The sequence below is a fragment of the Carex rostrata genome, chromosome 23 (genome assembly GCF_964058835.1).
Source record: "Carex rostrata chromosome 23, lpCarRost1.2, whole genome shotgun sequence".
Taxonomy (NCBI): domain Eukaryota; kingdom Viridiplantae; phylum Streptophyta; class Magnoliopsida; order Poales; family Cyperaceae; genus Carex; species Carex rostrata.
The window spans coordinates 5,730,184-5,746,218 of NC_135940.1; the positions used below are offsets into that span (position 1 = coordinate 5,730,184).

General features: G+C 33.7%; 1 protein-coding gene across 1 annotated transcript; it reads left to right on the top strand.

Moving 5' to 3' along the window:
• Positions 1–8,914: 8,914 nt before the first annotated feature.
• LOC144574504 (SH3 domain-containing protein) lies at positions 8,915–14,009 on the top strand. Its single transcript, XM_078324465.1, has 10 exons — positions 8,915–9,159; positions 9,654–9,776; positions 10,035–10,104; positions 10,554–10,702; positions 11,178–11,279; positions 11,726–11,923; positions 12,519–12,581; positions 13,044–13,133; positions 13,224–13,298; positions 13,760–14,009. The coding sequence occupies exons 1-10, from the start codon at positions 9,100–9,102 to the stop codon at positions 13,871–13,873; spliced, it is 1,044 nt and encodes a 347-aa protein (XP_078180591.1). The 5' UTR covers positions 8,915–9,099; the 3' UTR covers positions 13,874–14,009.
• The last annotated feature ends 2,026 nt before the right edge of the window (positions 14,010–16,035 follow it).

Genomic DNA, 16,035 nt, shown 5'->3' on the forward strand with positions numbered 1-16,035 from the left:
TTAACAAGGAAAAGAAAGGAAGAGAGAAGAAGGGAGAAGAGAACATCATCGATCAACCGGTTTTATTATTTTCTTTCCTTTGGGACTCTTTTACTCTTTTGATTTTATTTGTGTTTTAGCCATGACTGGCTAAAGGCTTTTCTAGGGTTGATTAGGGCTGTACTTGAAACTTTTGTTATGATTTAGTTGGTTTTATTTCATATGTTCTTGTTCTTTGTTATGATCTATTCTTTATTTTAATTGATTGTGAAGACTTAATCAAAATCGCATGAAATCTTAGGATTTGGTATTTGCAATTGAGAAATTGAATATTAGGTCCAGACCATAAGGAATAGGGTATTTGATAGGCTAAGTACCGAGAGGTGATGCTTGTCTTATACAGGCTTTACCTAATAGTTTAGAAAATTGTGCCAAGTACCGAGAGGTGAAAGATAGTTTTCTAGATCAATTAGGACAGTAAGAACTTAATGACTTTAGATTAAAGTAGTCAAGTACCGAGAGGTGACGTTTATTCTAATTTAAATATGGTATTAATATAGAGATATCACTTTGTACCTATAACATCCAACTGTGCCTTCATAAATATAAGAACAAAATTTACAAACCAATTAGTCATAACACTAGTGGATAGGAACCCTAAGAAACCCTAATTTCTCATACTTGTTAAAAATCAGATTTTGCTTTAAAGACTTTAGTTTAATTCAGTTTAATCGCAATCAAACCAATATTTTGAACAAACAAAAACATTTTATTTTCTTTTACTAAATTAAATTGTTAGGTTAGATTTGATATTCCAACTAGTCCCTGTGGAGACGATCCCTAAGTACTACTCGATAAGGTTGTATACTTGCAACCAGATTGAGTGCAATTTAGGATTTATAACTTGTATTGCAAACAACACATCAACCCTCCAATCACATAATCTTTCCTCTTTTGATTAATTACATTTATTTTAAGTATAGAAGTCTACATTTAATTAAAAATTTGCTCGCCATACAAAATGCTACATGGTTTATGACATTAAAATTGAATATATCCCTAACAATTTGTTTCCTTATTTCTCCTTACAACTATCTTCAATTCTTACAATTAAATTATTAATTTATTTATTTCTCCATTTCCTCTGTTTTATTTTTCTGTCATCTATAAAAACTAATTAATTTGCGTATGCCACGTTATGTTAAGGATTTTACAATAATCAATTGTTATAATTAATACGTGTAGACTAACTTAGAATTTTTTTTTAAATAACGAAAAATTAACTCGCGTAATGAACAAAAATAGAAATATACAATCCAATACGTCTTTTATGAAATAATTAATAATACCACAAGTTATTTAGAGAATAATCATTATAATGAATATAAACAAAAAACATTTATAAAAAAAATTACCACATGATATTTTTTTTATGAAAAACAAGTAAGCTATATAGAAAAGAGTTCCAATACAATAGATTTTATATGCAATCTGAGTTACAAATTTTCAAATATAAATGAAAAAGTAAATTTTTAACATTTTATAGCACAAAAATTTCATAGCCAGAGAATTTTGAATTTAAAAAATTATTATTAAATAATATAGAAAAATAAATTGAGTATACTAGATTTTCAATGGTCTAGAAGGCTCCGAGTTAGTGGTTTGAATTAAAACTTTGGAACTAAGTTAGTAGTTTAGATTCAAACTTTGGATTCGAATTAGTGATTCGGACTTAAACTTTGAATCCATACTACTAACTCAATTCTAAAATTTAAATCCGAGTTACCCACTCAACGCCTTCTAAGCCATACAAAATTTCATGTAATAAATCTATATCCTTATATTATTTAATAATAATTTCTAAAAATAAAAAATTCTCTATAATGCTACAAAATGTCCAAAATTTATTTTTTGTTTATATTTAAAAATTTATAACTCAAATTGCACATTAAATTTGTTAAATTGATTCTTTCCTCGATAACTTTATATAAAGAATACCTTGTGATATTCTTATTATTAATTTTTTATATTCATTATAATTATTATATTCTAAATAACGTGTGGTATTATTAATTATTTTATAAAAATAAACTATATTTTTTTTTTTTTTGTTGACCACGTGAGTCAATTTTTCTATGCTCAGAAATATTAATGACGGACTAAGCATTTAATTATTGTGAAAACCATCATTGAGAGGTCCAAAATGTGGCAGGCCTAGATTGGTTAGTTTTCATATATGATACGAAAATTTTTCCCACCGGTGGGCATTGGATTTTATTCCTTCATTTCTCCTCTTCCTCTATAATTTTGACAATTAAAATGGAAATAATCACATCTTTCCGGATTTTGTCTAGGGCTATTGTATCTTTGTGAATAGATGGATAGTAGATCTTGTGCTGACAGAAACAATCATATCTTTCTTAACTGAAGAGAAAATGAAGAATATATAGAACTTTCGTGTAGAGAAATGATATGTAGAGAAATTTCCATTGTTAAAATAATTTTCATCAATAATATATATGTAAAGATAATTCATATTTGAATCATGATACCTCGCATATTTAGCCTATATTTGACTTGATTTCGTACCAAATTCACGTTCTAAATTGTCAAAATCATGTGCATTTCATTGATATATCCTTAGAATTTGGTACTGCTGAGAGTTTGTTTGTTTTCTGCAGGATTGGAGCAAAATACACGAAGAAACGGCATTTTTGGACTCGCTGGTACGACCCTTACCAGGCTTGGTACGGCCCTTACCAGACTTGGTACGGCCTACCCTTACCAGATTTGGTACGGCCCTTACCAGACTTGGTACGGCCTACCCTTACCAGATTTGGTACGGCCCTTACCAGACTTAGCCGATCCAGCCTCTTTCCCATCTTGTACGGTCTGGCCGTACCACCTTGGTACGGGCCGTACATAGATGCCGCCTGACAGAATTCAAATCTTGGCAGAGGCTATTTAAAGCGAGGGATCTCTCCATTTTGGGGGATTCCACTTCATTCCAGATTGAGAGCTCAGTGAAAGAGAGAAAGAGAGCAAAGGAGCAAGAAGAGAAGATCAAGGAAGAGGAAGAGGCGAGAATCGACGGATCTACACCTTCTTCATTCCCGATCTTCAATCTAGTTCTTTCATGACTTTCTCTATCTCTTTTCTTGTATATCTGGACAGATCCATGACTTGTGAGTAGTAGACTTTCGTTTCTAGGGTTTGTAGATGGATTTTCTTGATTTGTGTTGCTTTTCTTGATTTGGATCTTGTATGAACTCTTGTGATTGATTTGATTGTGAATTTGCTTGTCTTGATTGCTTTGTGTTGCTGTGATTGCATGTGGTGTGCCTATAGTGGTAGATCAACCCTAACAAGGTCATGTGACCATTGCCTTCTCTCAACCAAACCAATCCCTTTAGGTAGACTTGATCGAATTGAAGCCGAAAGGTTGAATTCTCCTCTAATCGACAGATTAGAGGTTACCTTAGATCTCCAATCAATCAACTAGAGGATCTGGACCAAAACACGAGAGTTGAGGTTTAGAAACCCTAGAAGGTGAAGAATTGAATCCAAAACTTAGATCTTGAACCAACAAACGAGAGTTGAGGTTTAGGAACCTTAGGTATGGTCAATTGAACCTTTATCAAGAGTTTAATACGAGGTACCAGCAAGAAATGCATCAACTCGAACTTGTAAGCTCTGTTCTGGTAAACCAGTACGGCCCTTACAAGAGTGGTGCGGCCTACCCGTACCAAGCCCCATACGGCTTGGTCATACCAGGTTGGTGCGGCCTGGCCGTACCAACTTGGTAAGGGCCGTACCACTAGAGGCAAATCAGAGATGAAGTCTGAAACCCTTGAAACACCTTTTATCCCAAATCAAAACACAGTTTATACCTTTTCTTGCACATTTACTATTCTATATCATTGTGTGATTGCTTGAGTTGATTCCTTAGGAAAATTAAACACCAAAACCCCTTTTTCTCACTTCTAGTCTTTAGTCGAGATAAGTAAATATCTAGATAAAGGAACCGTCCCTGTGGATCGATACCCGATTATACTCCTCGATAGGGTTGTACACTTGCAACCCTAATCGGAAGGTGTAACCGCGGTTTTAAAAGGTACGCCCCCAAGCGTACTGAAACTTGCGTTGCGCTTTCACGCGATCAAATCATTTAATTATATTTTTTCCAATTTTGTTTCTTTACATATCATCTCTTCTAAATCGTTTAATGACGTATCTTGCCTGTGTAGAAAATTAGATATTAAATTACAATGATATTTAAAAAAAAAATTCATATTATATTTGATCCGTATTTTTTCATTTGTTGTTGTTTCTTTTATTGTTATTTATTATTTTGATTTCCGTTTTTTTTTTCATTTGTCTTTTATTTTTATTTAAGTATTTTTTATTTTGTGTGAATGTCAAATAAAAAAGTCTCCTCATATTCTATTCAATCTTATAATATATCACCGTTGCAATGCACAGACTCAATACTAATATATTATTATGGAATAAATTTCTGAAGTAACCAAACTTAAGATATAATTCATTTATTATTTCAAAATATGTGTGTACAATTTATCATAAACAGAAATGCATTCCCTGCATGAAAATCTGTACTCAACGGCAGATCTAAAAAGGCTTACGGGTAGGCACTTGCCTACTCTTAGATTCGAAATTTAAATTAAATTTAGTGGTAAATCAAACTTGTATCAACCTCTGAATGGAAATAAGGCCTACTCCTGTATTTAATTCACAACTCAGTTGTAGAAGAAAATTACATAGAAAAAAAGTCAGTCCAGCAGAATGATCCGCACAAAAAAAAAAAAAAATCAATTCACTACTCTGTTTAGAATAATTGTTGATTCACTAGGAGAAAAAAGAGATCTACTACTAGATATCTAAATATGTGACGTGCCATGACTAGTTATGTCGTGACTTGGATCATATGTCGTGCCGTGACCAAGTCAGATTTTTATGTGTCGTGTTATATCGTGATCAAATTTGGAAAGATGGTCACAGCACGTTAGTCACGCTGTGACCGATTTGTCACGTATGGTCACATTTAACTATTTTTTTTTTCAAAATTTATGTTAGTTTATTCAAGATTCACCATTTGATCAAGATTTAACGGTCCTAATTACACGTAACTCACGTGACCATGTGCCAGCCGCAATAAATTCTTTCACATGACGTGTAATGTAATTTTTTTGAAAGATAGTCATGTCACTCGAGTGGTCACGGTACGGGACATGCGAGTCATGACACGCGACCGATACACATGTTGTGCCGTGATGGAAACATACCGTGCTGTGACGTATCCAGTCACACCACGACTTTTATATATTCCTATTCACTACTCTGCTCTTATTCGTCAGGAAAAAAAATTACACTACTGTCAATAATTTGTGCTTACTACTTATCAAAATTCTAAATCCGCCTCTGTCTGTACTCAATTTAAAACCAAACACACGATTCGAATTGAACTGCAAAGACAAGAAGCAAAAAAAAAAAAAAAAAAAAAAAACAGAAATTTCGTATCCAAAAAGATATCAATTAGAATTCTCTAATATTTATTGGAAGAATTACATGTAGCTAGGCACACCGCATCTGTGCAAAACATATATAAATAATTTTGCACCGATGGATTAAGATGGCGGGTAACGACATCAACGTACTTGCATAGATCGAGTTACAGAAATTGAATTTGATAGGGTAAAGACAAAAGTGCTCCTTGTACAAAAACACAAGCAGTATATCTTTATTTCATTTTTACAACTAATATTTCTTATTGGTTTTTTTTTACCCTAAACTAACCATGTCTGGATTGGAAATCCCAAACCGAAAAGGAGTCCATATCCCCTTACATTGGAGCAGAGAAAAACCACATAAAAATTTTACTTTCTCTTTATCCTAATTTGAATAATTTATACGTAGATTTCACATCTTCTTTCTCTCTCTCTCTTTTTTTTCCGGCGATTTTTATTAATATCCCTAAAACAAATCAAAATTTTAAAAATGCCCCTGCTCCCAATTTTTTTTTAAAAATGCCCTGACCGCCTGGGCTTCGGGCGGCCCAAAAAAGCCTCTGAGGCGCCGGCCCAAATGGCGGCCCACAACACCAGTGAGCCGCCCCCCCATCTGGCGCCCCACTGCCCAACTATAACCCCACCATCTGAGCCGCCCCTCCTCTCTCTCCCCCATTGTTTCTGCCGAAAAAAAGAGGAAAAAAAGAGAAAAAAAGAGAAGAAAGAAGCCGTTCCGAGCCGACCCCTCTCTGCCTCGCGCCTCGATTCGCTTCTGTCTCGATCGAACAAGTGAGTTTTCTTTTTTTCGATTTGATTAGGGTTTAGGGTTTCGGTTAAATGTGATTAAATGATGTAATGTGATTCGGTTTTGTTTGATTCGATGTTTAGGGTGAAATGTTAGTAATTAGTTGAATTGATTGAATTGGTCGAATTGGTTCGATTGGATGCTTGAATTAGATGATTGAATTGCTTGATTGCTTGAATTAGATGGTTGAATTGCTTGATTGCTTGAATTGGATGCTTGAATTGCTTGAATTGGTGCAATTGCTCGAATTTAGGATTATGATTTATGATAAAATTGCTTGAATGACATATGGTTGAATTTAGGGTTTGTAGTTGTGAATTGTGATTTTTTTTTAAATTTAGGGTTTATAGTTAAATTTAGGGTTTATGGTTGTCAATTGTGAATTACTTACAAATTTAGGTTTACACTTCAATTTAGGGTTTATGATTTAAAAATATGCATATTTATTTTTTGAAAATTATTTTTGTGATAGTTTATAAAAAACATGTATATATGAATATAAAAGATTTGAAGTAAAACTAATTATTTTGAAGTATATCAATATTTGTTTAAAAATGATATATATATTTTTTTATTGTAAGTAAATTGCATCTATATCTCATTTTTTTTATTGTAAGTAAATTGCATGCATTTGTTTACCAAAAAAAAATGCATGTACATGCAAAATTAATTTTGTAAACAAATTGCATATACACCCAAAAAATAAACCCAGAATTGTATATGCATTTTTTTTTGTAAAGTTTATTTATTTTCAACAAAATTAATTTTTGTAAAAAAAAAATGGGTATGCATGCAATTTACTTACATGCAAAGTGTAAATTAATTGTATATACATGCAAATGCATATGCATGCAACAAAATTAATTGTATATTTTTGAACATCATATAAATGCAATTTATTTACATACAATTATTTTTGGATTATATACATGCAATTCTTATTAAAAAAGTAAACCCAGAATTGTATATGCTTCTTATTAAAAAAAATTTATATAAATTGTATGTTTTGATTAATATTTTTTGGCAAATGTAGTATGCCTAGAGTTAGACGGTGGGGAGTACGAGCTGAGCCTGCAGAGGGTGCAGATCCTGTGGATCCGAGTGGAGCTGGCACGTCCTCGGTGGATCCGACTGGAGAGGGCCCGTCGTCGTATGATGATACGACTGGCAGGGGTTTTGAGGATCCGACTGGAGCGGATCCGTCGTCTCGGGCCGATTTTCCAGATGGTGTGCATGATGGGGGGGCGGCTCAGATGGTGGGGTTATAGTTGGGCAGTGGGGCGCCAGATGGGGGGGCGCCTCACTTGGCTTATGGGGCGCCACATGGGGGGGCGCCTCACTGGTGTTGTGGGCCGCCATTTGGGCCGGCGCCTCAGAGGCTTTTTTGGGCCGCCCGAAGCCCAGGCGGTCAGGGCATTTTTAAAAAAAAATTGGGAGCAGGGGCATTTTTAAAATTTTGATTTGTTTTAGGGATATTAATAAAAATCGCCGACTTCATAATTTAGTATTTTGGAGCAAATAAACATGAGCTGATCTGATCCAGTCACTCCTCATTTCCTCTCCTCTTATGCGAGGTGTTCACCGGATCCGGTTTAAGCAGTTTTAAACTAAACGAAGAAGTTCGGTTTAAATAGTTTGATTTTTTCAGTTAAATTGGGTCGGTTCGATTTATTTTTTAAAACTAATTTAATAGTTTGGTTTGGTTTATAAATTTTAAAATCGATTAGATCAAATCGATCGAAATTTTTAAACAAATCACCTGTATGAACCAAATATTTTTTATTTTTCTTTAAATTACGACATAATATATATTGCTTGGTTTGGTCTAAAACCAGTTAAACCGAGCTAAATAATTTTTTTTAATCCATCTTTAAAAAAATTAACAAAGAAATACTTATATTTATGATTAGTATCCCATTTCGGTTCAACCAAACAAACCAAAATTTACTTCAGTTTGTTTGATGCGGATCTTATTCGGTTCTTATTATATTTCAGTTCGATTGATTTTGAAAACCGAATAAGACTTTGGTTTCCTATTTTAATTCCATCTGGATTGAATCGAAGTGATGAATACCCTTGTATATGTACCCTGTTCAAATCTCATTACGTTTGGATGAAACAAGGAATAGAGCAATAATACAGCTAATTTTAAATTTGAGAATAGTAACTAACTCAATTTTTGGTTCGGTTAGTAAAATAGTGAGCTAACTCATATGAGACAAACAAAGAATAGTGAGTTAGTGCTATTCTTGCATCATTCAAACATCGAATAGCTCAAAAAGAATAATGCTATTCTCCGGTTAGTCCTATTCTTGCTCCATCCAAAAGCACCCGAAACTCAAATTTTGAGTTTAGATCCGGACCGTTCAACTAGAATTCAGAATCCAATCCAAAGTGAAATGCATGTGGCTCCTTAAATATTCGTGCCAGAGTAGATTAAACGATCTGGATCCAAACTAAAATTTGAGTTACTTTTGGGATCCGAACAAGAGTTTGATGAACATGAACACCTTAGTTACAAGTTACAACTCGAAATATTTTGAATTCACCGAAAAGGCCGAAGGAAAGGAACAATCAAATGGATCACATGAGAACACGGATTACTACACGAGATCGTCACAATAGAACTTGCATTCACACTCTATCTGTCGCCTGGTGTGAATACTAGAATAGATCTCCGACGAAGAGTTCAGCGTGCTCGACTGGAGAGAACAAGACAGAGCTAGCATTAGCAATCGCATCTCTCTCTCTTCAAAGAATTGAGCTCTTCTTTGTTGGTGGAGATCAGAGATGGATGCGCTACGAAAGCACGCTAACAAATTGAAGGAGCAAGTCTCTAAGCAACAGCAGGTTTTATTTTTTTATTGATTTTGCAACGAATCTTGATTTACTTCTCTTCTTTTCGTCGATTTCAGGTTCTTGCATTGATTCTTCAATCTTTTCAATCTCTCTTTTCATCACCGCGTTCTTTCTTGTTTGTTCTTTCCTTGGTAACGTTCAAAATTCGGTTGTCAAGTGCAAAACTGAAAATGTTTAGGGCTCATCTATAATTTATTCTTTTAAGTTACTTTTGGATGAAATTTTATTAGGTCTTTTAAATTCACTGAAGTGAACTAATATTTACAAATATTATGACTAATTTATTATCAGGTCTTTTAAATTCACTGAATTGAACTAATTTATTCTTACAGGTCTTTCAGTTCACTGAATTCAGGAAAATTTTATTATTAAGTTCCTTTTGTTTCTTTTCTTTTTAGTTTTATTTGCAGTTAAGACTTAAACATGTAGTAGGGTACTGTGAATTTACGTTTCTTTGTCTAATCTTGTTTTTAATAATGTTATAGGCAGTGATAAAGCAATTTAGCGGCAGTGGCTATGAAGGCTCAGATGTAATGGTCATAGATGAACTCGAATTGCAGAGACACCTTCAGTTAGAGAAACTATACAAGTCTACTCGATCCGGAAGGGTAATGTTTAAAATAAATATTCACGGTACCAAATTAAGAGAGAAATCTCACTTATGATCTTGCAAAATGTCAAATTATTGTTTATTTGTAAAGAAAAGTAGAAGTAAGACACTAAGGTGGCTAATTTTTTTGTATTTGTAAAGTAAGAGTTATCTCACAAGGTACATTTTGTTCCACAAGGGTGTATATTACATTTTAATGATTTTATGGGGGCACAAATGGAAATAGGTCTAACTATTATGTCATTGACCATTACAGGATTTCCAGAAAGATATTGCACGAGCAGGTGAAGCCTTTGTTTTGTTGGGGAATAGGCACATAGAAATCGGTAAATTGCTGTATTTTTACTCATTTCTAGATTATTCTCAACAGCCCGTAACTGTATCTTGGTAAGACGGATTTGAGTCCCAAGAAGACAGAAAAGAGAGGACCCAATATTTCTTCCTTTTGCAGCTGACACCCAATTTCTTTGAATTCATATCGTCTGCAGTAACTCAAATATTGCAGAACAAATTTGCTTATGGCTAATGAGACTATTTTCCTCTTCATATCAATTTAAGTAAAAATTAAAGAAAGTAGGCTTTGTATTGGGTTCTCAAGTTAATGTGGTAAGGAAGCAATTAGATTGAGTTGATTTTAAAAGGTTAGGGCAGTTTAGTGTTTCTTTTTTTTTTTCTTCATAATTTATATTTCATAGTTCAGTGTTATTTGCAAATAAACAAATAAAGTGTATCTTGTATATGAGAAATGTTTGGTTCTTTTTGGTAATTGTGCCAGGGACAAAATTGTCAGAGGATTGTTTTAGATATGGAAGTGAGAATACCGCTAGTGATGCAATTCTTGCTAAAGCGGCATGTCTATACGGAGGTGCCCTGAGAAACGTCGAGAAAGAGTACGAGGATTTCAACCAGATTTTATCTAATCAGGTCTTTCTCTCTTCACATAATATGTTGTCAGAATTTGGATTATTTTGGGATATTTATTACCTACGTCTTTTGATCGCAATGTGCACCCATATTTGAAATGGATAGGGATCAAAGCCATCAAATATTCTCATTGCCTTGAACTGATTCTGTTGGGCACATTTATTTATTTCTTGTTCTTTGATAATATTTTTCTTTTAACTTGTTTACCAATTAACAAGTATGCAAAAGATTTTGAAAACAATGAAACACAGACAAGACGGAAAGGACTTTATATAAAAAAAGAACAATAAAATAAGGAATTACAAGAGTATGATTATATTAGATGAAAGAATAATCTTTCATAAAGCCCCCATTTAATGCCACTTTTTGTTATGGGTCTTAGTTAATTTGCAAATTATCACAAATAGTGAGCTTTTTCCTATCAGTAGTCCTTGATCTCTTTTTTTATTAATTGTAAGTTTGGTTTGAGTCTCAGATAGTAGAGCCACTGAGACAAATGGCAACAGGAACTCCATTAGAAGATTCTCGAAGTCTTGCACAGCGATACAGCCGTATGAGAACTGAGGCTGAAACATTGGTAATTTGTTCTTTTAAATTATTTACATATTTTTAATTTTATTTGTTCGAATGTTGTTTGATTTCTTCATAATGGGTTCTCTTCTGAAGTGCTTTTAGTTTTTTTGTGGGCTGAACTTTATGCTTATGCTTGGTATGAAAAAAAACATAATTCTGTAGAGAGAGAGAGAGAGATTGCAGTGCTAAATTGTCAAATTTTGACTTGTTCTATATATATATATATATATATATGATATTCCTTTTCATATTTGTTGATACTAAGATGTCGCATGGATAGGGTTTTTACCTTTTTTTCTAAAAAAGTTTATAATTAAGCAAAAGTAAGTTTTCTGTGAACTAAACCCTACCCGTGAATTAACGTATCAATGTCACGAATCTACCGTGCCTACCCTTGAATTAACAAGGTAGGGAATAAGTAACAACTGATTAGAGAGAACCCGTAAACAGGCACAAGAAATTTCTAGGAGGAAAGCACGTGTGAGGGAGGCGCCAGGTCTGGAGAACACCTCAAAACTCCAGTCGTCAGAGGCCAAAATGCAAGAGCACAAAGCGAGCATGGCGGTGCTTGGTAAAGAGGCGGCCTCCGCATTAGCTTCTGTCGAGTCTCAACAACAGAGGATGACGCTTCAACGCATCGTTTCTTTGGTAAAAAAAATTCACTGCCTTATGTTATCTCCAACTCATGCTAGCACAAAAAGAGCGATAACTTATTTTTTGAAGATAATAGTAGTAGTGAGGCTATGGTAATATGCATATTAAACAGTAGCCTGCACTATGGACTCATATCTCTGCGTTAAAGCCCAAACGGTCAATCTAAACCATTCAATATGATCTCCACATGAAAGTGTACTTGCAAAACCAAATTTTACATTTTTTAGAAATTTTTTTAGATAGGTAGAAAATCACTTGAATTGAAATCTGGACCATCCGAAAGCAGTGATTTTCTATCTATCTAAAAAAAATTCTATTAAAATGTGAAATTTGCTCTCCAAGTACATTTTCATATGGAGATGATGTTTAATGGTTCGGATCGGCTGTTTGAACTTTGAAAATAGAGATATGGATTCATAGCACGGGTCAATCCGTAATATGCATATTACCCTCTCCTCACTCTTTTTCAAGATAATAGTTTTGTTTGAAGACTCATTTTGAGAGGTTGAAGTGTTGATCTGCTTTGTGTTTTCTTTTGAGGTGAACACTCCCTTCTGACTTCTATTTAATGATTCATTCAAATTTAAAGGTAGAATCAGAGAAGTCGTTTTATCTGAGGCTAGCTGCAATACTTGATGATGTTGAAGCGGAGGTAATCTTCTTGCATCTAGTACTAAGCAAAATAAATCGAGTGAAACTACGGTACTATGCATAGCACTGATTGGTCTGTACTACGGATCAATATTTCCATTTTTAAAGTTCAAATAGTCAATTTGATTGTTCAACATGATTTCCATACAAATGTACTTGCAGACTAAGTTTTATATTTTTTAGGTTGAAAATCACTACTTTTGGATGGTCTAGAATCTTTAGATCAAGTGATTTTCTATCTATCTAAAATAATAATAAAAAAATTCTAAAATTTGATTTACAAGTACATTTTCATATGAAGATCATGTTGAATGTTCTGATTGATTGTTTGGGTTTTGAAAATGAAGATATTGATCCATAATACGGACCAATATGCGCTATGCATAGTACCGTAGCCTCACTCAAATAAATCACTATGTTGTTTCCTAATTTGGCAACATGTGTAATTTAATTTAATATACAGATGGTATCTGAGAAGCAAAAGAAAGAATCTGCGCCGCCCTCAACTCCAACTCCAAAGCGTGCTGAGAAGGCCTTGTACTATCTGGCCGAGGTGCGTTCATTAATAAAATAAAATAAAAAACATGTTCTGTACAATTTTCAACTGGTTTATATGGTCAGATGTTGCTTTTGGAATTTACAGGCAATGCACAACTTCAATGCCACATCAGAAAAGGAATTGAGCTTAATACGGGGTGATTATGTTGTTGTTAGACAGGTTAGTTTTTCTTGGGTGTTATGGTCACCATATAAATAATAGAGGGTTCCGATGCCTGCATTTTTTGTGCCTCCATTTTTAAAACTTTAAAAACTTAAATTCTAAAGTTAAATGTTAAAATGAAACTGTTAGAAATTATATCATTTTCTCTATGTATGTTTAAAAGGTTAGGACATTTTAACTTTGTTTTGATTGGTATGAAAACCTTGCAAAAAATACATTGATGTCGATCATATTTGGATATTGATTTTTTCATTTATTGATTCATATAAATACAATCTGAAAAATGATAGTTTTTTATGTGTATGTGGAAGCATGATGGAGGCAATTTGAACCGTCTTCTATATAATATGCTCTTCCAAGCACCTATTAATTTGTTTGAATATGGCTTATTTTGTTATGGAAGGGTACTTTTATGAATTAATGCTAACCATTTTTTTGTGCATTTTTGAAACATTAAGGTTGCTCCGTCGGGTTGGGCTGAAGGAGAGTGCAGAGGTAAGGCGGGATGGTTTCCGGCTGCATTTGTTGAGAGACGCCAAAATATTCCTCCTAACAAAGTCTTACCCCAATAATCTTATGTCTGTATAAATATATAATGGGGTTTAGGTTGAGGGATTAATCATTTTTTTAGTAGTAATGAGGTATTTTAAAAGTTGAGAAGTTTGTCTGTGTTTATTGAGTACTTTAATTAGTTAAAATCTGTCTTCAGGTAGACTGAATTAGTAATGGGCTTATAATTGCTTGCATCCTATATTTCAGAGAAAAAAAATGTGCTTAGTTCCATTTGTAAACCCTTTTGTGATTGTTCTCAATTTTATTGCTCCTAAGGTCCTCCTATTGAATTCAGATCCAACGTGGTACCGGACAGTGTAGAATGAGCACTGAGTTGTATATATTATTCCGGCACGAATCTCCAAGTGCGGTTTGATACCACATAGGATACTCAACTATTTACTAACATTGCTTGGAGTGATAATACCAATGGAAAATAAACAAAAGAAAATGTTAATTGCTTCGTAAAATCAGAAAGTTTACCAATCAAGAAATATGTACGTTATCTTATATGAGTTGTAATAAATCAACCAATCAAGAAATACATTAGAAAGTTTACCAAATATTAATGGTGGAGTATTTCAATTTAGGATAAATCGTTTCATAAACTTGTAGCCACCCTCCCTTGTTTCTATATCAAAATTCGTTTTACAAGTCTGCTTAAATCTCCACAACCAAGGATAAAGATTTCAATTTTGGGTTCATGCAGTGCACGGGCTACAAATTCAAAGCAGTGCTGCATATGGTTCATGTATTGTATGAAGCCAATGTTGCTAATCTTTACCCGCAACTCTCCCACTGTCTATACATTTTTTTTCCTTTCCAGAAATGTATAATTTATCCAAAACCAACAGAAAGGGAAAACTTCCACCTATACCCCTTTCAAAATTTAGCATGTTTGCAGTTCAGAAATTGCATGCCCTGGATCGTCACAGGTGGTATCAAAGAAATATCAGGTCGTAGAATACTGATTAGACAAGACTGGATCTGTTATTTTCTTTTTGTAGTAAGGTTACAAGAAAGTCAGATCATAATTTGCATATAAAATGTAAAATATCAGATTGTAAATGAAAAATATCTCCCCTGTCATTGTCTTTTTTAAATCTAAAAAATTTCATCAAGTCACGGGTATCATCAAAAGATCTCTACTGCAACGGTGCAACCCAAATTTTACTTAAATGAACTACCAAACATATTTTACTTAATAAATTATATAAAAAAACAAAAATGTTAATAATTACAACGCTCTCTTATAAAACAAATGTCAATAACCTTTATAAGTAGAGAGCTTTGATTCAATGGAAGGGAGAAGAAAGTTCGTGTGACATGATGAGATAATGGGATGATTGCATATGCGGACATAGCTTTGCCACTGGGGGCCTAGGGCAACGACCTGATCGTACTGATCGTTAGATTCAAATATTAATTTGCTTAAGGTGCGTTTCGTACATGCATTTCTTATTTTTTTTTGTTTGTGCTTGCTACCAGCTTTAGAGCAGGTAGTGAATAGTATTGGTCTGTAACTAATGGGCTAGTGGGGTCTCAGAAATATTTCTCTATTTCATTATTCCTTGAATCCTTGTGGGTTAAAGACTGATTAATTGTCTTCATTTGTTCGACAATTAGAGGCGGGCACTTACACTGTGCTCCAGATCGCGATCATTAATGGAAAAGTACGAGAGGGAAGGAGAGAAGCGGCAAGGTCGGACCTGACTTGATCCGTTCACCTGCTCTAGAAGAGGAAGAATTGAAGAGAAACAGGAGATGAGAGAGAGAGGTGAGGTGAAATATATTGTACAAACACCGCCAAATCAGTATGCAAAGATAGTAACTTTTATGTTAATCTTTCCTTTCCTCTTCGCAATAGAGTTATGGATCACAATCTTAGTGTCATGGGTTAAAGGAACGGCTGCCTTTATTTAGTTCTGATGCTTTTGTTTTCAACATTGCTTATTTTCCTTTGGAGGAGGGTTCAAATGCCTTCATTTTTTGTATCTCTAATGCTTTTATTTTTTAAAACTTTAATAACTCAAAATTTAAAATTTAAAAGTCAAAATAAAACCGTTAGATGTGATCTATGTTATTTTCTCTATGTACTCATAAAAAATTATCACATTTTAATTTTACTTTTATGTGAATCAATAAATTCAAAAATCAACATCTAGAAATCATCCATATTAAT

What these genes read in the sequence shown, in the direction of transcription:
- LOC144574504 (XM_078324465.1), top strand. Translation starts at nt 9,100, where the DNA reads ATGGATGCGCTACGAAAGCACGCTAACAAATTGAAGGAGCAAGTCTCT. An exon ending in GAACTGAGGCTGAAACATTG is followed by an intron (nt 11,280 to 11,725) that starts GTAATTTGTTCT and finishes ACCCGTAAACAG; the next exon opens with GCACAAGAAATTTCTAGGAG. An exon ending in TTGATGATGTTGAAGCGGAG is followed by an intron (nt 12,582 to 13,043) that starts GTAATCTTCTTG and finishes TTTAATATACAG; the next exon opens with ATGGTATCTGAGAAGCAAAA.